At 43.6% G+C, this 23,701-nt stretch overlaps 2 protein-coding genes and 1 long non-coding RNA gene across 4 annotated transcripts; 2 read left to right on the plus strand and 1 right to left on the minus strand.

Moving 5' to 3' along the window:
• Positions 1-24: 24 nt before the first annotated feature.
• LOC122001075 lies at positions 25-1,043 on the plus strand. 2 transcript variants are annotated; one of them, XM_042555653.1, is made up of 4 exons: positions 25-145; positions 263-466; positions 532-708; positions 779-1,043. In XM_042555653.1, the coding sequence occupies exons 1-4, from the start codon at positions 140-142 to the stop codon at positions 833-835; spliced, it is 444 nt and encodes a 147-aa protein (XP_042411587.1). In that variant the 5' UTR covers positions 25-139; the 3' UTR covers positions 836-1,043. The 2 variants fall into 2 exon arrangements, with proteins under 2 accessions (XP_042411587.1, XP_042411588.1); XM_042555654.1 differs by having other exon boundaries at positions 538-708.
• Positions 311-1,388, minus strand: LOC122001076. Its single transcript, XR_006117272.1, has 2 exons — positions 1,295-1,388; positions 311-1,119 (listed from the first exon to the last, which is right to left on the minus strand). It is a non-coding gene; the product is annotated as an uncharacterized LOC122001076 (long non-coding RNA).
• Positions 1,389-11,905: 10,517 nt separating this feature from the next.
• On the plus strand, positions 11,906-12,864 carry LOC122001077 (skin secretory protein xP2-like). The gene is made up of 2 exons (XM_042555655.1): positions 11,906-12,135; positions 12,206-12,864. The coding sequence occupies exons 1-2, from the start codon at positions 11,935-11,937 to the stop codon at positions 12,626-12,628; spliced, it is 624 nt and encodes a 207-aa protein (XP_042411589.1). The 5' UTR covers positions 11,906-11,934; the 3' UTR covers positions 12,629-12,864.
• The last annotated feature ends 10,837 nt before the right edge of the window (positions 12,865-23,701 follow it).

Genomic DNA, 23,701 nt, shown 5'->3' on the forward strand with positions numbered 1-23,701 from the left:
TATAACTAAAACATAGGACTAACTTTGATATAAACTATAATCTAAGGACTAAAACGAAGCCACCCCCTCCATAAAACCCCTCTTAGTCCTCAGATCACACTTCCATCTGCCAGTTACTGTCCATTTGATACTGATAACGATGGAGGTATGTGAACATGGTGGCTACAGAGATAGAGAGAGCACACAAGCTTCCCTCTAAGCAGTTGATACGATCGATACAGTAGTTGTCCATCATTGACTTCGAATCTGCTGGTGACTGCAGGACAGACGCCACGGCTACATTCCGGCCTTCGGCGACTGGGACTACTCCGACGATCTGCCCATCACCCAGTACTTCGAATCAGCAATGCAGGCCGGTCTACTCCGAGGCCACTTCCATGGCGAAGCTCCAGCTTATGATGATCTCTTCAAATCTTCTCACAGCATAAAGCAGCATCAGGAGGAGCAGGCCCAGATCATCAAAAAGGTAATTAATTAAGGCGATCTGTAGCTCTTAATCTGCATAGCTTATTCTCGTAATTAATTTTTAAGGTGAAGATCGGAGACCCGAAGCAGCAGCAGCAGCAGCAGAGAGGGCAAGAGAGGAGTCAGGGGAAGAAGGTTTATGATGCTGGGAGAGCTCAAACGAGGCCCAGAAGAGCTCCAATGGCAGTGGATGAAGATTTGTACAAGATCCCTCCTGAGCTCCTCCAGGAGAAGCCGAGAAGGGTAAATTTCCTCCATTTTTATCCACCTTTGTAAATTCGCTCCCTAATTGCGTTCCAAAATTCGAGTCCAGAAGAGGATGCTGAAGAGCCTGTGGACAAGTTGCCTGCGATTGAACTGCAGTGCATGAGAAGGGGCATTGCTGAACCTCTTTTACGCCTGTTTTCCTCTGCTCTTCTGTCTTTCACCAGAATGTAAAGCCAAGCGAAAGAAAGATGGTGAGACAAAATCGAGTTACTTTCTGAGAAGCCAAATTAAAGCAGGTGAGTGTGTGTGTGTAAGTGTATGTTTTCATTAATTGCATGATCAGTGGCAATCTAAAGTCCTTTTTCAGCTTACCAATTTTAGCTAGGCCAGTACTTGTTCTTCACCCCTTAGAACCAGAAGTTCTTTACGGTTGAAATTGTAAAATTCCTGGAAAAAAGTAGAGACAAGTTAAAAAATAATAACAGTAGAAGTTGCTGGTGAATGATTGGAAGGCAATGCAATGACTGGAGTTGCTGTTATTGGCTGGTGGAAGAAAAGCGAATTGGAGGTTTCATCAATTTGGGAGATGCAAGCAATGAATGGAGGTGTTGGACGAGAGTACTAATTTGCCGTAAGAAGCTGTTTGGCTGCTTCCAAACGTCTATGGTTCTTCGGCAGCATCAGTCCCTTCCTTACCTCTTTTCATCTTAACATCCTTCTAAAATTTTGAGCCTACTTTGAAATTTATATCCAGATCCTTTAATTAAGCTATGTCCTGTTTATTTATTTATTTATATTATTATTATTATAATTATTGGCATCAGCGTGAAAAGTAATTAAAGAAAAGTAAATTGGTTAAAGTTGAAATCCAAATGGAGACGAAGATGGCGAGATCATTCACATGCATGCAATCGTCACTGATGTAACAGATGAAAAGGACTTCTTGTAATCTGACGAAAGCCACAGCATTAAGAAGGCCATTAACTCCTAATTGCAGTATAATTGTCGTATAAGAGTATTTGTATCCATTTTCTTATTTAAAATATATAATTTAGAATAAAAAATTCTTTTATTAAATTCGGATTGCCATTTTTCATAATACTACTATATCAGTTTTCCTATTTTTTATTTCTTGAAAATATAATTCATTTATAAATTCTAAAAAATAATATTTATAAATATAAAATTTAGGAAATAGATAAAATATTTAATGTAAATATTTTTTAACTACAGTATCTAAAATTTAGAATAAATTTTTTTAGATATAATAACCGATATAAATGTTCTAAGAAGGGTAATTATTGGGCAAAAAATAAAAATATATTTTTTTATCATAGTATTTTTTGAAAAGTGAAGTTTTTATTCTTATTTGCTTTACTCGGGGCTAAGATGTAGCAGATGAATATTATCCAAGAATTTGTTAGTCGATCTCTAGTTATAATATATTTATAGAGATTTTGTTTTCTAATGAGACATATAATCATATGATGTGGGATTTCTGGGTCACTCATCACTCGTCCCTAGCTTAGGTGTTATCTGATTTATTTTTTTTATTAAAGAGAAGTTTTTTAAAAAAAATAAAATAAAATAGCACTTCAATGTATTAAAATCATAATTATATTAAAATATTTTTCTATTAACCTGGATAAAATTGCTATAGTATTTTGTTGTAGTTATGGCCATGATCGTTACCATAGTTAAATCAAGTCAGAATGATTTAAATAATTTTAATTAAGTTGCTAAATAATATTTTAATATAAATGTATTTTTTTTATTATATATAATGTCGATTAAATTGAAATAATTTCATTATAATCATAATTATTACAATTTACTTCACGATATCAATAACCGTGATAATTATCAGAATAATATAAACTCGAATTTAATTAAATTAAAATAATTTTAATCAAACTTCAACAATTTTAATTAAATTAATAAAGAGTATTTGATATAATAGGATTTATAATAATTTTGATTATAAAAAAATAAAAAATTAAATCGGCGTACTTTCCTTTGTTATAGCAGCTTCAATAAATTGCTATTATTTAAGTTTGTGTGCTTTTTTTAATCCAGATATCTACAGTACGTGTATCTAGGATTGATTAACCATTTGAAAAACCTAATCCGTATACCGTAGTAAATCCTAAACTCTTTAAGTTTGTGTTTCTTCGATCATGGTAGTAAAAAAAAGATGAATATGTTCGTCCCAGTGCCCCTATCAATCCGTCCAAGATCAACATGGAAGAAGTAAATCACGGACGGCTACTAGCCTTTGGAATAGTGACTAGCACATAAGGGAGGCATTTACCTCGGCTTTACCAAGATTTGAATCTCAGACCTCATGGTGGTAATACCTCATGCGCTAGTCACTAGATCCATCCGAGAAGACTTGTGTTTCTTCGACCATGCACATACGATAAATATATGATGGAATTTAATTAAAGTTCTACATTAAAAAAATTTAAAAAAGATCATATGATTAAAAGGATATGGAATATCTTTATTGACATGAGGTCTTTTGAAAAGAGTCCAAAAGTAAGTCCATGAGGACTAATAATAACTACGAGGAATTGAGCGTGATATATTTAGAAAGGGGTTGGAAGTTCTGTTTTAACCCATTTCCACTTTAATGAAAAGCCCTTCATACTAGTATGAACTGAATGAAGAGAGAAGCAACCACAGCACGCATAGACTAAATCCAGTTAACAAAATATATATGCGCGCGCGCGAGAGAGACATAGAACTGAACTGATCTGAGAGCAATAAATTTGACAAGCAGCTTTCTTTCTCTCAATTCCTACCTCCTCCAAGATAATAAATTATATATATATATATATATATATATATATATAATAAATTAAATCGGGTAAATTTAGATAGACAAGGGAGTAGATCAAGCTAAGCAGTGGGTATGCTCACAGTCGTCACAGCGGCGGCGGCGGCTCCCTGTCGGCCCGGCTCTAACCCCATGAAGCATGCAGATGCGTACGTCGAACTCGCGCCTCCCCATGCACTGCGCGTACGTCGACGGAGAGGGGGAAAGAAAGCACACAGCCTCCGCCGTATCTACCGCCGGATTGCGAGAGAATATCCGCAGATACGCACATGCATGCATGCGCCCTAGCTACAGCATGAGAGGCGGGAAGAGAGCATCTTATCCACGTGTTCAGCAAGGAGTACTTAGAGCATCTGCAAAATTTATAGAGCTGTTTGTCAAATCAAAAAGTTAAAAAAGAAAAAAAAAATTTGATTTTTTTCTTTTGAAATTAATAAAAAAATAAAATACAAAAGTGAGGCAGTAGTAGTCTTCGAAATTAAATCCACTGCTTGTGAGAATTAATTGCCGGACTGCACTCCACGAGCATTCATTTATTTTTCTCGTACTGTTCGGAAATTTGTAGTACGAGTTCAATCTTTTCAAGATCACGCACTGCCACGGTTTTCGTGCATGTGAAAGCCAGCGCATAGTAATTGTGAGAATGCGATCAATACATATATTCTAGAGCTCTAGGATTGATATTATATGGTGTTTAAAATGTTACCTTCATTTATTTATCTGTATTTTATTTCGATCTATGATATTAAATCATTTGGGATAAATGATATTATATTTTATTCTAATATTATACGAAATTCTTGTCTGAGGGTGAGTCATCAAAGAGCAACTACGTATGAGTTCCACATAACCACTCTAACACTCCGTTAGAAAAGTAGTTGGTTGGAAAGAGAACCTTAGGAGAGTGAATAAAAGTAGTTGGTTGGAAAGAGAACCTTAGGAGAGTGAATATGAGAGTTATGGTGTCTTATGTCCGTATACCTATGCCCATCAAAGCGAGCTCCTATATATACCTTCCTCTAGGGGCACAAACCCGCATCCGATCATGAGACTACCATGTAGCCTCCACTTCTTTACCCATCAAAACGTTAGTTGTTTCACTTGGACGAATTTTGCCCGACCGGTCCGGTATTCAGCGCACGCAGGTCGTGTTTGTACATGTGTCAACATGATTCAGTATAATTCGGACCCTAAATTTGCACCCCCTGCGCACTCACACATAAGAGAGAGTCTCTCATACATTTATTTACATCTTCAATGCATGTGAATCAATATAAATCAATCAACAAGCCTTGAAACTCCCAATGTAGGACTAAAATCTCATTCACTTTCTCTCTTCTTCCACCTCTTCTCTATTCATATATTTAATACCTCTAGGGGCACAAACCCGCATCCGATCGTGAGACTATCATGTAGCCTCCACTTCTTTGTCCATACCTCTAGTTGCTCGACGTTCTCCATTGATTTCAACACCCACGTTCTCCACTCACGTCCGAAGGTATTGAGCTAAAGGAGTCGGGTGAGACTGAACTGGATAAGTCAGGAATGGAACATGATCAAATCGGAGGAGCTGCAAATGGCTGAGTTAGAGGACTCAAGTGAGACCAAGTTGGAGAAGTCAGGAGTGGCTGAGATGAAGGGGTCAAGATTCAAGTCTGACTAAGTCGGAGGAGTTGGGAGCAGCTGAGCTGAAGGAGTCAGCTGAGATCGAGCTAAATGAGACCGATCTGGATGAATCTGAACTAGACTCAAATATGTTTTGTCCTGAGCTAATCTCTTTGACTTATCCCTCAGCTTGATTTTTGATCGAGCAGCTTAACTTTTGACCTAGCACAGCCGCGTGTAGATCCTCCTATCGACCACATCATATGGTATAAGAATTAAGCTATCCACGGCTATTAAACCATTAGATCGAACCAAATTATTAATAAAAGTATTTTAATCATAATCAAAGTATGTAGAATGACGAGATTAATCAAAAGTTTCTTCGACACGTACGTCATTGACTGGTTCCCGAATTCAGTCTGAAAATCCTTTGCCTGTTTCTTCGCTCACGACTCCATGGGCTTATCATAGATGCGTTGTAAGGCCCATTAGCGCAGACACCAAACACATTAACGTTCCTGCCCATTCCATGCCAAACACAACGTTCCTTTTTCTCTTCAGTGCTTGAAGCCAAACGCAACGTTCCTGCCCATTCCATGCCAAATCACCAAGTGTATATATATATATATATATATATATATATATAATTGTTGGGAAAGGACTCGAAGGAACATGAACATGAACATGAACATGGCTGATGAGTGACTCAGTACTAGACAGCAATAATGGTGATGAATGATGATGGCCACCAAACTGATAAAAAAGAAGGATATATCCATCAATCTGTCAATGTTGTATATGCATCGATCTAATAAATGGCCAATGCCCTTTTGCATTGTTCAGCCATATATATCCATTAGAATTTCAAATCAGCAAGGAGATCATTTAAGGCCACTTTGATTTGTTGTTTCCTTATAATTACCCGTGCTCTACTTTCTTCTGTACTACAGCTAATAGAAACGTTCTCTCCTTCATTTTAGGTCCGTTCGTTTACTTATAATGCACAGCTTAAAGCTCGGATCCTTTATCAACTAACAGAGAACTGCCACTATAAATTTCACTCTATGATCAGATGCATAAATTTCCTAGCTCGGAAACCTTTCGGTGGAATAAGCCAATCAACTCCAGGACAGAGATTCAAGGTCAATAAACAAATCAAGGCCCTACACTTTTCCTCTTTGGCCCGGAGTGTTAATAAATTATTGTAATTTTTTATTCAAGTTTTCTTTATTTGATTAACTTTATCTTGGTGGAATGAATGTTTCAAGATGTACGTACAAGTGGGAATTTGTGAGTGTCATGATGGCAGTGGGTTGCATCGACGGTTTAGTTGATGGATACGTGAGACTTTGAGATTTGTGGGGAGGATGTGATATCTCGAATTAAGAGGAAATATAGTTTGGGATTGGAGTTGAAGTTGGAGTTGGAGTTGGAATTGAGTTTGACGAATGTGGTTTGTCGTGAGGCGTGAGGGAGTGTGCCCATCTCCATCGTAAATGGTGCATCGATTGATGGGTGAACATGTGATTTGAGAAATTTTTAAATCAATTATTAAAGCTACACACTTTCCCATGCCTAAATTTAATGATTTATGATCCTAATCAATCCGTGCTTATCAAATATTTTTAATCAAAAATATTTAATATTTATATATAATAATACAACAACAACTTTTAAGAACTCAATAAAATGAAACGATGAAAGTGACTTGAGTGCCTCCATCCTAAGTATATATATATATATATATATATATATATATATATATATATATATATATATATATATATATATATAAATAATATTTTTATTTTTTAAATATGTATTATATGTCTGCACTATCGACATTCACCTTAAAATATTTTTATTTTAACCTAAGATTTTCATTTTTACTCTCATGCTTAATTCATTCTTAACATTTAATTCCACATAATATAATGCATGTCATCATTAATTTATATAATTTTATTTTAAATTTGGGAGTTACTTTATTATCACAAAGAACGTATACTTTTATTTCAATCATTTGGTTGTATTTTATATAAAATGTCTCTATATATCAATCCTTTCACATTTTTTTTTTATCAAAACAACTTAGATGTTTAAAGCTTTCAATTACCTCTTATATCTTAATAATTATCTTACTATATTTACTATTACTAAATTTAAATTATATATATATTTTATATTTATTCTATTAAACTTAAAAGCTGTTATTATTAGCATTTTCCATTATTATTTCATCTTTAAAATAATATCATTTGCATATGTGGATTATTAATACACATTGGATGGGTTCGTAACTAATATAAAATATAGTTAATTCTTTTTTTTTTTTACCATGTTATAGGATTCAAAAATATATATACATGGATCGATTTGGTTCAGTGCTATTGGTAATAACCTTAGTTATCCATTATACTACTTAATCTTATTTGATTCATGTGATCTATAATTCCTAGAGATGGAGCATGTCCACCACATTGGTAAAGGGGATATACCTGAAATCGCATTACCTCATAGCGATTCTAGGGTTAACGAATTCATTTGTCCAAATTTACCCTTCGTCGGTTCCAATCAAACTCGTTTGTGTTGCGAGATTATCGGTGCAATTGTTTCTGAGTCAAAGTTGAACAGTTTGACTAAGCTCTAGTGGATTTGAGTTTGAGTTTCGATGTTTGGACAAAATGTTGTGGATAACATGTTTAAATAATATGTTGTTGGACAATATGTGAGAAAGGTTAAGTAGATCAAGGAGAACCGATACTTGATTGACAAAGTCGTAACTGGAGGTTAGGCAAGGCAAATCCTAACTCGAGGGTTAGGCAAAGGAAAAGTACAAGTGAGTCAGGGAGGATCACTTGTTGGTAAGGAAAGTTCAAGTGGGTCAAGGAGGACCGTATGTTGCAAGGAAAGTCCTAATTATGATTAAGAAAAGGAAAGTCTAAGTGAGTCAATGAGGACTGCACTTTGACAAGGAAAGTCCAAGTGGGTCAAGGAGGACCACACGTTGGCAAAGAAAGTCCTAACTATGGTTAGACAAGCAAAGTCCAAGTGGATCAAGGAGAATCATATGTTGGCAAAGGAAAACTCTAATTGTGGTTAGGCAAAGGGAAGTCCAAATGGATCAAGAAGGACCGCACATTGGAAAAGTAAATTCTTAACTATAGTTAGGCAAGAGAAAAAACTAAGTGAATCAAGGAGAACCATACTTGGTGATCAGAAGTCCAATGAGAAATTGACAAAATCCAAGTGGGTCAAAAGGTTGATTGGACATTTGGTAGAGAAGTCACAACAGGTCACGGTTGACCAAAGATTGGGCAAGGGAATCCTAGACTCAGATTAAATGAGTCAGAGCTAGGCAATCAATTAAATAATTGATTGTGTCAAATCCAATCGATTAGTGGATCGATTGAGAGCATATTTTTGTGAAACAGAAAGGGCTTGGATCGATTTCTTAATCGATCAAGGATAACTTAATCAATTAGTTAATCAGTTGAGAGAGGTTTTTCGCGAAGCACAGTAGTCGCGTCAAGAAAATGGTGAATCGATTGGGAAGGTGCCCAATCGATTCTAAGGGTTCTCGCATTAACACAGAGACACTCTGGATCGATTGGGTGATTGATCCAGAAGTGCTTAATTGATTGACTAATTGATTGGGGAAGATAGTTGTGAGATTTGACGACAACATTTGCTCGGATCTGATGTGACAATCGATTGAGAGGTAAGGTCAATCGATTGAAGCCCTAGATTGTAAAATATAAAGGCTTTGGCGAGACTTAAGCAAAGATTTTTTTTCTTCGATTCTTTCCGCTAATTCTTGAAGGTTCTTAGAGCAAAGTGCTACTACATTTTCAATTATCAAGAGGTGATCCACAGCAACAAGAGATCAAGAGCAAAAGTTCTTCATTGCAGTATTCATGTCCTTAATCTTGTTGTATCATTTATTGTATTTCTCGTGTATTCTAGTGTTGAAATTTGTATGAGACTTCTCCATCTTCTAAAAGAAGGATTTCATAGTGTGTTATAAGTGAGGAGAGCAGACTCTTGGATTAGTCACCCTAAGGAGGTGATACCAAGTAAAATCAAGATGTTAACGTTTGCTTCTAGTTTTTCGCTAGAACAAATTATCAACAAAGCGATTGGAGCTAATCACCCCCTTCTAGCTCCCGGAGTGTCCTAACAGCTTGCTATCAACGAAACGTCGACAGAGATAGAGATTGAGATCTTTGTGTTGCCTAAGTGCAACATCGCCGCCAATGTGCTGATGTAAGGGATTTTGTCGTCGCTTCTAGGAGGTCCGCCAGAAACCCTAAGGCTACCTTCACTTATAGGCAACACTTTTGCCTAACGAAGAAGTCATTGGAGGTCCAATTCGGGATGATCATTCCCCAATATATGACATCCGCATCCATCGTTTCACTCTCATCCTCTTCCCCGTCAAACACGAAATCGAGGTCCCGAGGTGTAGGGGGGCTCTCGAGTCGAGGTCGCTGTTGGACTAAAACACAGGTGGGATGAAAGGGCGAGGACGGGAAGGGGATCGAGGGAGAGAGAGGCATGGTCATCGTTGAAGTAGTCAAAGGCGGTGTCGAGGTCGGTGGTGTTGGATAAAAAGAATGCTAGAGGGGGGGGGGGTTGAATAACGATCGTTGAAAAATCATTATTGAGTCAAAGTATGCAGTGGAAAATAATAACGAAAATAACGCTAACACACCAAGTTTTACTTGGTTTGAAGCCTTCGTAGACTCCTACTCCAAGGTCCGCACGTGAGAGTACTTTCGTTGGACAATCCACTAATAGTTCTCAAAAAAGTTATATAATAAGTACAAGAACTATAAAATAAAATTATCGACAATAAGGAAAATAAAAACTAAGTCGCAAGATGTCAGAGAAGCTTCACAATGTTGCAGGAGAGTCTTTGGAGTAGCGCACAAGAAAGTAGTTACAGAGAGAAGTTGTGTTTTGTGCTCCTGGTGAAAGGCTGCTTATATAGGCAATTCTGGGTGGCTGAACCGTGACGTCAGCCATCCAATTAACGTGCTCCAAGCTGGCGACAAGATTGATTTTTGGTATTCCGGGTGCTAGGACCACTCCGAGCGCCCGGATCCCTTCAGGGCATCTAGACCAACTTTTTGGCAGCCTTTATTTCCTGTAAAATGAAGTTACTCCGAGATAATAAAACTTATATTACCCTGTAAAACAAGTGTTAGTATAATTATAGTTAAGAGTAGTAATTAGATTATGTCCCCTCGAGATCAGAATCTAGTCAAGATCTCAACTTAGATTTTCCAAATGAATCTAAGTTGGATCGATGCCTACTGTTCCCTCAAACGGGGAACACGTCCTCACCAAGTCACTCTCCTCTAGTGACTTACCCCAACTTACCGCTTTGTCAGACATCCGGTCAGCCCGTCGATCTGTCTAGACTTCATGCCAACTATCCGGTCGGGCCGTTGACCAAGCAAGATTTCGTGCTAGATATCCGATCAGTCCGTTGACCTATCTGGACTTCGTACTAGCTATCCAGTCAGCCTGTCGACCTAGCTGGATTTCTTGCTAGATATCCGATCAGCCTGTTAACCTATTTGAATTCTCTTGCACACTTAGTTAAATCGTTAGATCATATTAAACCTAATTTAACTTATTTTGTCATTCATCAAAACCTGAGTTAGACCATTAATGCAACCTGCACCAACAAGTGGAGGAGGATGAGAGAGAAGCGAAGGGGGGAGACTAGAAGGGCAGTAGAGGAGAAGAGGGCTCGAGGTCATCGGCGAAGTGGGGAAGCAGCAGGAAGAGATCACCCACCATTAATGACGACATGATCACCCAAGTGCTGATGTAAGGGACCTCCACGACCATGGTATGTGGGCTAGAGGGTAAGACTGTGACAAGGATAAGGGCAATATAATAAAATATTACACTAGATTATATTATTAAAACCTTCTAATCTCATATTAAATCAAATAACATTTAGATTATAGTTTATTTATCATATTCTCAATTATAATTGAACCAAACACACCTTACAAGTATAATGAATAGATAAAACACTTCGAGAACAACATTAGTTAGTGATTGAAATCATATTAAGAGTTTGATTCATTCAATCAAATAAATTATTTATATTCTTTTAAAGTATTTGATTTACATGGTATAAAATATTCACAAGTAATACTATCTCTTATATATTCAATTTATATGTACAACTCTTTAAATTTATTTTTTAATCAAATATACGAACTATAATCATGACAGGATTTATTCTTGCTATTCAAACAAACAAAGATTAACTAAACCGAAATCGAATGTTTGCACATTTCAATTTGTCATTGAGAACCGCTTTCAAATCGAAATCGGCATCACCGTTCACTGAATTAATTGCAATTCAATGCCAGCAGAATAAGAAATGCGCTTCCGTTCAAACTGTCTGCGACACGTCGCTCCAGTTGGGCCCCATCTGAGCTGTCCCGTCAGAACGGAGCTCCCCCGGCCAGGCGACCACGTCAGCATCGACTCATCCTCGCAGGGTCGCGGGCCCACCTCCCACCGCCCAAGCCCTGGACGTCCTCCCCGCGGGCCCCGCTCCCTTCGTCCTTTCCTCCCAGCAACAAAAAAGAGAACCTGCCAACTTGCCAATTTTTTCCCGTTCCTTTTGCAGATGCCTCCGTGGCTCCACCCCAGCGCTGAAATCTACGGCCGCTGCTCTTCTCCCACGATTCATCGGACGGTGAATAATTCACCGAAAAATCCATGTCAAGAGTCGGAGTGCAAATTGATGATGCCGATCCAAACAGGTGGAAAGCTACAAGCGTGAAATGGAGGCGGCATGGCCAGCCAATTGTATGTGGCGTGTTGCCTGTCGAGATTCTTTTAGGCCATGGGCCTCGGCACCTCGCCTCTATAAAAGCCCTCTCTCCCCGAGAGCTTCACTCCCATCCCTTCAGGCTTCATCTCCATCTCCCAGCCGCTTCTGCTTCACTCTCCTCCACCTCCCACCTCCCATGGCTTCTGTTGCGGTGAGCTAGCTCGATCGGTATATATATGGACTGATGTTTGATTATTGATTGAGCTCGGATCATGTTGCAGGTTGAATCAGCTCCGGCCGTGGAGGTTCCGATTGAGGCCCCGCCCGCCCCGGTGGCCGAGGTTGCCGTGCCGACGGAGGATCCCGTCGTAGAGGAAGCCGCGGACGCTCCGGCAGTTGAAGAGGCCGCCGAAGCTCCGGCGGAGGAGCCCGTCGTAGAAGAAACCGCAGACGCTCCGGCACCGGCCGAGGAGGCCGAGCCAGAGGCCCCTGCTCCGGCAGCCGAAGAGGCCGCCGAAGCTCCGGCGGAGGTGCCCGTCGCAGAGGAAGTCGTAGAAGCTCCGGTTCCGGCCGAGGAGGCCGAGCCAGAGGCCCCTGCTCCGGCAGCTGAAGAGGGCACCGAAGCTCCGGCGGAGGAGCCCGTCGCAGAGGAAGTCGTAGAAGCTCCGGCTCCGGCCGAGGAGGCTGCTCCGGCCACGGAGTGAGGAGGAGGGAGGAGTCGTGGTGGTTGATCTTTTCAGATCTCGTGACGGTGGTCATGGTTTGCATGCCTATGGCTATGAGATGGAGGTTTATCAGCAATAAGAGTTGAGTAATAACCAATAGCTGTTGTGATAATAATATGAGTCTGTTCTTGTGTGAGATTTAAATAATTAAGCGTCTGTATCTTAAATTTGTTAGTTGATGGTTTAAGTGATAATGGTCAATCATAGTTCTATCAGATTTTTTTCGACTTATTGTAAAGATCGACATACCGCTGTGATACAACGGAGGAGCAGATTTAACCCATGGAATACATGAAAAAGGCATCACAGCACCTCAAACTGTGCACCGCTAGCCATGCTGAGGATGAAAGTGAAATGAACAGGAAGAACTTATGGTAGATCCATTCAAGTATAATCTATCATAACATTAATAAATATTCCTTTGAACCTAGCATTTTAAAACCAAACCAAACAAAATACTATGTATTTTTTTTTTTGGAAAAAATATTAATCATGTCTTAAAACTGAAAAGATAGCACGTTGGACAGATGACTATGAAATTGATTGAGAACAAATCGTGAACTAGAGGAGAAATGAATTTCATTTTTTTTCTTTGCATACACCAAAGAGAGCAGACAAAAAATATTAGCGCCAAGGTCAAGAAAGGGGTCTCTGGCTAGGTTCTCCGACGCGGGAGTCAGTATAGTGTCCGAGCAGGAAAGTGGAGAGATGAATAGTAAATATATGTATGTAAGTAAGACTGTTGTAAGAGATATACTATGACCTCTTTATATATAACCTCTCATAACTTTCGCCATCACGAAGTGACAAATAATGTCGAGCGTCAGAAGTTGTTGGGTAAAGGAAGACATACAACCCGAGAGATATACCGTCATCGTTCAAGGAATCTTCTGTTACTCATATGTACCCTTCTTTTATAACTTACGTCATTAATGAGGCTATTGAAGAAATACACCATTAATGAAGCGGTTGAAAAAATATGCTGTCATAATATGTCGGTTGATGAAAAATGTAAGGTCACATTTGAAGAAGGTTCGAATGAATGCTCATATTACAATAGAAGCATATTCTCTAACAAATGGTTGTTATTCTGATAGGTTACTATGATTCTCTAACCATGTTATCTACTGAGTGTATCTCAACCGAATATTTAAACTGACTAACTGTATAGCCGCCCTTCCCTTAAGTCACTCGTTATGCACTAGGCGATGTTGGATATCTACTCTGGAATTAATATGAAGTTAAGTCTTCTACGTTCGGTCGGTTCTATGATCGACCAGCCATTTACCAGGCTACTTGTCTCTGAAAAATGGGAAACTAAGTCTTAAGAAATTTGATCGGTACTTTAAGCTAATCGTCCATTTAAGAGAAGACTTGCCTTTAAAGTGAAAACCTGAGATCTAGCAGGTTGACCGAGTTTATAAGGAGAGTTACTTTACACATTTATGTTATGTATGTATAGGAGACGGGCATCTTGAACTGTATAAATTTGATCGGAGTTATTACTGAACGGTTATATGAACGAGGATTGACATGTGAGAAAACCCATAGGGTCGGCCGATAGTGGGGTCGACCGGTCATATGTTGAAAGACTTGTATTGAGTGGGAAGCTGGATGTCCTTACTCTGGTGGGACGTATGACCGACTAACTTTGTGGTAGGTCAGATATTCCTTAAATTCGACCAGTTATCAAATGATTGTATATATAATAGATACCTTAATATATAAATGGAGCATTTGGTCTCCTAGGTCCGACCAGATCATGAGACGGTCGTCCTCGTACCGAAGGATTTAGCGTTGGGCGAAGTGAAAACTCTTGTAGAGAATGACACGCTAATTACCATATCATATTGACTTTAATTACCATGTCATATCCGGGTATGTCTGTAATCTCCTGTATCAAATATAGATATATATATTTTATACATTTAATGACCTCCCATCAATCTAATTTTGATTTCCTTTTACTGGTGTCCCGTCACCAATCAATTTTAATTGGCTTTCTTTTATATTTCTAGAACAACCAAATAACATATAGGGTGCGTTTGGTTGAAGTTATCATGTATAATCTTGGTTATGTGATTACCAAGTAATCACATAACCAAAGTTATGTGGAATAAAATATAACCAAATGTTGTTTGGTTCAACCTAGATAATGTAACAAAAACTTATATATTATTATTATTATTATTATTATTTAAACTCTACATTTTTTTTATTTTTTATTTTTCATGTTTTTCTTTATTTTATGTGTTTTTTTGTTATTTTATTTTATTTATTTCTTTTCATTTTTTTTAGTTTTTTATTTTTTTTCCCCATTTTTTTATTTTTTATAATTTGTGATCCTGTCCGAATCAGGAGTCAAGGGACGCTGGGCACGTGGCGTTTCCTGCGGAATCCTCGAATGCTCCGGTGAACCTGCAACAAAACCGGGCCGGGAGGGGTGTCCCGGCGACGGCCCTCCGACGCTCAAGTCAGGCGAGGAATAACAAAAAGGTGGTTCCCAAATCAAGATTTTTTTATCATCATACCTCCGGTGAAGAAATGGAGGCCTTATATAGACCTTTGGAGGAGACCCGAATGCCCCGGTCAAATCAACAACATGCCTTTGACCATGCTCAAGTATGGGTCTGTCAGAAGGGCCATGCCCAAATATGGATCTATCAGGAAGATGTTCATGAGACCATACTGCTACTGTACCGACCATTTCACGATGTGACGGCGAGATCCTCCATCGTGCGATTTTGTGTACGGCCTAATCATCAGACATGCTCCTGCTAACATCCCAGATCCAGGGCCGAGCGGATGAGCCGCTCGGCTACCTTTTACCCTCGCCCATATTTCTGCCGAGCGAACTCCCGCTCGGCCCTTATGCTTCTGCCGAGCGGACTACCGCTCGGCCCTTCGATCTCCCAGCCTTGACGTCGGAAACCCAAGCCCTTGGATGGGTTAGTTAGCCTACCCAGGGTCTTCTGCCGGATCACTTGCCTTCCCTTCAAGTCTAGTCGAAGGAGGCAGTAAGTCCGACTGACTGGACTGCGTGTCCGAGCGGGTAGTCGTCGCCTATAATATTCTTTGAGCCGTTCGGTCCTTACATCAGGTTAGGCCGTTCGGCTATTCAATTGGGATGCCTTGTCGTTCCAGATAGATGTTTATTCGCCTGCATTTCCCGAAAATCGCGCAAAATCTTTCTCATTAAATCACAGCATGCGCGGTATGACGCGCATTAATTGCACTCGGTGACAGAGCGCCACGTGTCGATCCTGGTGTGGCGGCGACGTCATTTACGAGGGGATGCGCCCGTTTGAAATGGACGGCCCGATGGCGTCCTTGTTTCTCGTGCCTTGGATCGGACGGTGGAGGCTGACCTGCCTCTGCAGTATAAAGTCTTCCTCTCCTTCCTTCGCCGCACGCTTGTTTGCGTGTTGCCTTCTGTTCCATTCCATTGCTGCGGCCTCCGGCGATCTAGTGTCTGGGTTTAGGCGGCGATCCCCTCATCGGTGATTCTTCCGACCTCTTTCCTTCCCCGTGAGTCCTCTGCCTTCACTTATTAGGTTTTTCCTGCTCCTTTCGCCCCTTTCCTTCCCCTTTCTTCAATTTCTCGCCATTCTTCCGCTTTTCTGAGATGGCAAGCTCCTCCGCACCCGCTGGTAGCGCTCTGGGCCCTTGGTACTTGACCATGGAGAGCCGATTCGATGAGGAGCACGCCCGGCGCCTCATCCGGACATATGAGCTTCCTGATGACCACGAAATAATCCTAGCCGACGCGACCGATCGGCCACATGACCCGCCGACCGGCTCTATTTGTCTCTTTTTAGACCAATTCCAGGGCGGCCTCAGATTTCCCACTCATTCTTTTATTTTGGAAGTTTGCAACTACTTCCGCATCCCGCTCGGCCAGCTTGTGCCGAATTCCTTTAGGTTGCTGAGCGGGATGGTCGTCCTCTTTAAGTTGCACAGCATTCCTCTCGACCCTAAGATATTCCATTTCTTCTTCTACCCCAAACAATCAGAACCGGGCACTTTTATCTTCCAAAGCAGAATAGGCTTCAAGTTTTTGATAACATGCGCCTCCAACAAGCATTGGAAGGAGTTCTTCTTTTACATTCGACTCGATCGGCGACATTCGAACTAAATGGCAAATTGTCTGAGCCAGTGAGCTCGGCAAATTCAAACAACCGCCTACCATCAATGGTTATCACGGTCGGTGATACAAAATTGACCATTCTGCTCAAAGGGTCTTGTACATTTTGGGTTGTCTCCGTTCGGGCGATCTCCCATACCGCATGGGTAAGGATTCTTCATTCCTTCGCTTTTTTGTCTAAGCGATTTTAATTTTTCCCTATGACTGAAGTCATGTGGCTCTAAGGCTCTGCTCATTTGAAGCGAAGTCAATGAGTTAGGCGGCCACCAAGGAGCTCGTGAGTCTTATCCTAACCGCCCGGCGAGTCTGAGAGGGAGGGCACAGTCGCCCACAAGCAGGTGCCTCTTGGGTTCTGGCGGTTGAGGCGGAAATCGATCCTGTTCCTCGGCTCCCGAGTTGGGCGTTCGCATGTCGAGGATCCCCATTGGAATCTGCGTGAAGCGTCGAAGAGACTGAACCCTCCACGAGCCGGGAGGAGGACTACTGGCCGATCGGTGACTTCCGGCCGCCGCCATCACGGATCGGGACTCCTAGGCGTCGCCACCTTGGTTCTCCTCCCGGACTCGTCGTCGCTGCGGCGGTTGGTGAACTTCCACTATAGAGTCTTGGGCGGGCTACGCGGTGCCGAGCGGCATCGCCATCAACCATCAAGACCACCTCAGATTCCCATGGATATTTGCTATCCGCCGATCGCCGTCGAGCCCTGTTCACGAAATAACCTTGGCGGGTCCGCTGCCAAGCTCTTCGAGGGCCTTGATTCGATGGCCTTAAGTGACTCGGCGATAATAATATCGTGTGACAAACCCATCTTCATTCCGTGTCATGCTATTGTTTGATTCTGATATTATTATTTCCCTTACGGTGGAAATTTGAACAAATTGCCACTAGCGTCGGTGGCAAGTTAGAGGCCTTGGAAAAACTTAAGTGTCGGAAGGTTCCACGGTAGGCGGGAGAAAGCAATCCTCGGTACGGAAAAGTGCCACAGGTGATGAGGTGGCGGGCTAGAGCCTTGGTGAAGCGCGACAAAGGGTGGTAGTGGCCGGAAGAAGGCGGTGATCGTGCTGGACAAAATGAAAGTGGAGGTCGTGCGCTGGTCAACAATCCAGGATCTGGAGGCCCGGTGAGCAGCGAGCAGGCCCGTTCGGTGAGCACAAAGGTGAAGCAAACTTGAAGCCCTCAAGAGTCTTTAAGCGGCTCCCGGGCGGTCCTCAAAAAATATAAGGAGGAAGAACCGAGTCGCCTGGCTGCAGCGCGCCAAGAATACCTTCAGTCAGAGAGGTTCGGCGTAAAGTTTGGGGGCCACATCTCTTCTACTTTCGCCGAGGCGGTTAAGGTCACCGTGGCGTATCTGAAGAAGAGCGGCCACCTTCCTGAAGGCATGCATATTCCCGCCTCCGACCTGACGGCCCTGCTTGATGATATCCCCGATGCTTTCTTTAATTTCGAGGACCCGGAGTGATGTGCGTCATTTAAGCACTCTTTGTATTTCATCCGCTGGGCGGATGTTAAATTTTTGTAATTGCCGCTCGGCGCAACGGCCTTTGTTAAAATTGTTTACCCTTCATTGCCTTTGTATTCTTGGTGCTCGTTCGTAGAGTCAGTTAAGCTCTATTCGTTTAAATCGCTTAGAGGATTCACACTGCTTGTATTCAGCAAATGCCAAGTGTTGGCAAACTGAAAACCGGTCGGTGAGGCTCTCGATGTCTAACGACAGTTTGTCGGTCTCGAGACTACACTCCCGACGGCACGGGGTCTTCCCATCGAGCGTTTGGCTCGGTCCACATCCTCCCGGCCGAACAGCTCGGGGGTCTTCGGCATCGAGCCCGTGGCTCGGACATAATCCTCCCGGCCGATCGGCTCGGGGGTCTTCGGCATCGAGCCCGTGGCTCGGACATAATCCTCCCGGCCGATCGGCTCGAGGGTCTTCGGCATCGAGCCCGTGGCTCGGACATAATCTTCGGCGATCGGCTCGGGGATCTTGACATCGAGCGTGGCTGCGCAATCCTCGGCCGAGCGGCTCGGGGCCGGTGATCGCGACCTCGAGCGGGAGAATATATGATATCTTTGGTCGATGCGGTCCGGCCGGGAGTTATAGTCGCGGTCCGTGCGTCGACTCTTGGTCGGCGGTTTATAGTCGCCGATCATTGCGTCGACTCTTGGTGGTCGCGTGTTTATAGTCGCCGGTCCAATGCGTCCCGACTCTTGGTGGTCGCCGTGATTTATAGTCGCCCGATCAGTGCGTCCGACTCTTGGTGGTCGCGTGAGTTTATAGTCGCGGTCATTGCGTCCGACTCTTGGTCGGTCGCCGTGATTTATAATCGCCGATCATGCGTCCGACTCTTGGTCGGATCGCGTGGTTTATAGTCGCCGGTCCAACTCTTGGTTTCGGGCCGGGTGATTTATAGTCGCCGGTCATTGCGTCCGACTCTTGGTCGGTCGCCGTGATTTATAGTCGCCGGTCCGGTGCGTCCCGACTCTTGGTGATCGCGGTGATTTATAGTCGGTCCATTGCGTCCGGCTCTTTGGGATCGCGGCGTGATTTATAGTCGTGATCCGACTCTCGATTTTTACGGCGGTGCTCGTCGGTCTTGTAATACCATATACGGCAGGGCGGCTCGGGCCTTCACATCGAGCCTGGGCTTGCATATAATCCTCCCGAGGTAGTCTCGGCTATAATGTACCTTGCCGAGCGGCTCGGCATTCGCTCTAGGCAATAACCTCCCTCTATCACCCTGAGCAGTAGCAGGGTTTTAGTTTCCCATCCTGCCATGGTTGAGGTCTCAGATTCAAGCGTGTAGCTTATCTTTACGCAGCCCGGCCGCGGCACAGGGTCTTCTAGTCTTGATGATCTGGTCTTATTTTGCTCCTGAGTTTTCATTTCTGCATTTTCAATAATCGGTCGAAAAATGTACACGTAGTGGTTCTGATGATACCCTTTCACCACTTGGGTAAATTGGAGGTGGTTAACGCTCAGCCTATCTAGTTGTCGAGCCCTCATCTTCCGGATATCTGGCGCGGAGCTTTTCGATGATTTTGAGGACGCCCATGGAGCCTCCGACTTCAAGCGTCGTGGCCAGCAGCCTTTCGGACAAGATCGCCGACTTGGAATGCTACAGGAATAGCGTCGGTTGTAGTTTTGTTTCATCCGTGACGGCCATATGCCAGACGGCGCCTTGCCCTTTCCTCTTTGACCAAATCTAGCTCCATGTTTCTCAGCTCGTTGCCCTCATCGTAGCATTTATTCGTCGGATTCAGCGCCGACTTCAGCGGGATGGCGGCCTCACCATATACCAAATGGAGCAGTGTGACTCCGTCCCTTCTTTCGGCGTCGTCCGGATGGCCCAGAGCGCTCGGCACTTCATCGGCCAACTTCCTCCCAAATGATCGAGCCGAGCGAGAATCTGAAGGATTTCCGGTTGGCGACTTGACGACCATTGCTCGAGGATAGGCCACGGATGTGAAATGTTGCTCAATCGTAGCTATTGCACCAATCTTCTAACATTTTCCCTGTGAACTGCTGGTTGTCGGACACTAGTCGGGGGATGAGAACCGACAAATGATGTGTTGCGGATGAATTTTTTAAGTAATCTTTTGCGGCTCGGCCTCCACCCACTTGGAGAAGTAATCTACACACTAGTAAAAATTTCCTGCGTGTCGCCATCAATGGACCTAATATCCATTCCCAGCGATCGAGCGGACATGAGATGGTTGATGCCTTCATCTCCTCTGGGTCGGTGGGAGAAGTTGTGATACTTACGGCATGAAGGCGGTGAATCTCGTGAGCGTCGCTTGTAAGGTTGGCCAAAGTACGGCGAGGATCTTCTTGGCTACGGCGCGCTTGGGATGGCCGCCACATGATCCTTGGTGTACTTCACAGAGGATGTCTGAGTCTTGAACTCACACATTTCAACAAAGGCGCAGCTTTCTTATCTGATTGATCTCCGATGAGTGTAAACCGACCGGCCCTCCTCACGAGAAGTTGGGCTTCGTCGATCGGCAGTGTTTTCGGCGGAGGAACTCTATGATGGATGTCCTCGATCGTGCTGAAATGAGCCCTCCATCCGATCGGCGTCGCCACCAGCGGCGTTTTTCAATGTTTGTTGAATGGCGATCGGCGTTATTGAGCTCAGTTTGGCTAATTCATGTGCTGGTTCTCGTTCGGGAATCTTACAATAAGCACTTCTCGAAAGTAGCTTTGAGTTTTCAAAGGCTTCGGTAGCTTAAGCCGAGCTATTGATTTCAAAGGTGCGGAAAGTTGTTGAGCGGCCTGTGAATCGGAATAGAGGATCACCCGACCGGCACCCACATGCCGTGCTGCCTGTAATCCGGCTATAATGGCCTCGTACTCTGCTTCATTGTTGGTGGCCTTGTAGTCCAGCCGGACTGATAGGTGCATCTTTTCTTCTTGCGGTGAGATGAGCAATATCCCAATCCCACTTCCGAGCCGAGTGGAAGACCCATCCACATATATCCTCCATAGAGCTTCCAATTCTGGCCTCTGTACCTCGGTCACAAAATCAGCCAAGGATTGGGCTTTAATCGCCGGGCGGGGCTGGTACTGGATATCAAATTCGCTTAACTCTGTTGTCCACTTGATAAGTCGTCCGGACGCTTCTGGATTCAACAGGACTCTTCCGAGTGGACTGTTCGTCCGGACAATGATTGTGTGGGCTAAGAAATGCATGCGAGGGCCCTAGCGGCTTAGAACCAGAGCAAGGCCAACTTCTCGAGTCCGGTGTGGCGAGTTTGACATCTTTCAAAATACACCGGCTGCTCTTCATCACTCGCCCTCACAAGTGCTGAGCCTACAGCATGCTCGATTGATGACGGATACATATACAGTGATTCCCCGCCGATCGGCTTGGCAAGTATAGGCAGGGAATTTAGGTATGTCTTCAACTCTTCAAATGCTCGGTCACACTCCTCATCCCACTGGAACTTTGTAGCTTTTCGCAGGATCTTGAAGAAGGGCAGGCTCCGATCGGAGGTTCTAGAGATGAATCTGGATAAAGCAATTATCCGACCGGTCAACCTTTGCACTTCTCTTGTATTTCTTGGGGGCGGCATGTCTTGCAGGGCTTTCACCTTGTTGGGATTTGCTTCGATTCCCCGCTCGGTCACTATATACCCCAAGCGCCCTCCTTTAGCTCCGAACAGGCATTTTGGATTTAACGAATGTTTGGAAGGTTTCTTCCATATCTTTGAAAAGATGATTCGCTCGAGACGGATTTGATAAGGATGTCGTCCACATAAACTTCTAGATTCCATCTGCTCCTTGAACACCTTGTTCATCGCGTTGATAAGTGGCCCCGGCATTCTTTAATCCGAGCGGCATCACGTTGTAGCAATATGAAGTCATTTGTTACAAAGCTTACTTTTTCTTGATCTTCCGGCGGCACTTGATGATACCCTTGGTAGGCATCAAGCATGCAAATTAATTCGCAGATGGTCGTAGAGTCCACCTGTCCAGGCGGAGGATAAAAATCCTTGGGGCATGCTTTGTTCGGTCTGAAAGTCGATCGGACCCTCCACTTGCCGCCCGGCTTGAGACCAAGACTACGTTGGCCAGCCGACTCGGGGTACCTCGCGTATGTGGCCCTTAGAGATTTTCTACTTCGGGATAATGGTATTACTTTCGTGGCGAAGTCCTCTGTTTCTTGGCCGTCGGTCGGACATGCAATTCATGCGACAGGCTTGGCGAAATTCTGGGCAACTCATGTGTCAAACATTCATCATGATTAGCATTAAGCTCATACATTTGGATCCCCGCGATGTAAGTGGTGGCTTCCGATCGGGTCGGATCTGAACTTCCTCCTTTTCATCATAAATTAAAGCGGGGTTTTCGGTTATGGCGTGTACCTCGATTCGGGGACCTTCGGAGCCTACGCTCGGATCATCTCTATATAGCAGCGTTTGCTAGTTGATCTCCCGCACTTCTCCAACTTTGTCCTCACGGGAACTTTATCTTACGGTGGAAGGTTGAGACAACCGCTCGGAATTTGCAGAATGACATTGTAAGATGATGGAGAGTCGACCACCACGAAGTTTATTGTCCTGGTCCTCGGGCGGTTCTTCTCGATGAGATGGCGTAGAATACATCAAGTATTTGAACTTCATTGCCGTAAACCCGTAGGCGGGGTTATCATAAGCGTGACTCGATTCGATCAATTTCAGTGATCGAGCGCCTTCTTGAATATGATGTTGGTAGGGCTCCTGTGTCAACAAATGTCACGATGAATGGTGTAATTTGCTATTACCGCTTTAATGAGCACGTCGTCATGGGGTACTTCTACTCCTAAATCCCGGGCCGAAAGTGATTTACAGTCCGATCGCCCTTCTTAGCTCTGATGAGCCGCGTGGATCTGCTATGGTGTAGGCCGCCTTTCTTGCTCGGTTGGGTCTCCTCCCGGTCGAGCCCTTGACAATAGCGTTGATTTCGCGAAATATTGCTCTGTTTTCTTCCTCAGGTGGATGGTGGGACCGTTCCCCTAGGCATGACGATTCTCTTGTGCGGGTGATGCAGTGCGTCGGGCGTCGGTGATGTTGCCTCTCCATGCGGGTCGGTCGGCTTCCTGAGCCCTTTGCCTCCTGTCACGGGGAGGAGACCGGCGTTCGACCCTCATGGGAGCAGGATTAGTCACGAAGGGAAGACTCCGGCAATCTCTCGTGTTGTGCGTGTCTGACTGGTGGAAGGAGCAGAACATAGGAGTCCACCTCTTCTTTGGCTTGGGCCGGCGGCATCCACTTCTTGTACATGCGATGCTGTGGGAGGATGAATCCCTCCTCTTGGTGCCTCCTGTGTGGTTCTTGGAAGGATGCGGCATCGAATGAAATTCTCGCCGTTCTCCACGGTTGTACGTTCCATGTGGCCTGGGGCTTCGCGAAGCGGGTCGTTTCCATGGAGAAGT

The sequence above is a fragment of the Zingiber officinale genome, chromosome 7A (assembly GCF_018446385.1).
Source record: "Zingiber officinale cultivar Zhangliang chromosome 7A, Zo_v1.1, whole genome shotgun sequence".
Classification (NCBI taxonomy): Eukaryota; Viridiplantae; Streptophyta; class Magnoliopsida; order Zingiberales; family Zingiberaceae; genus Zingiber; species Zingiber officinale.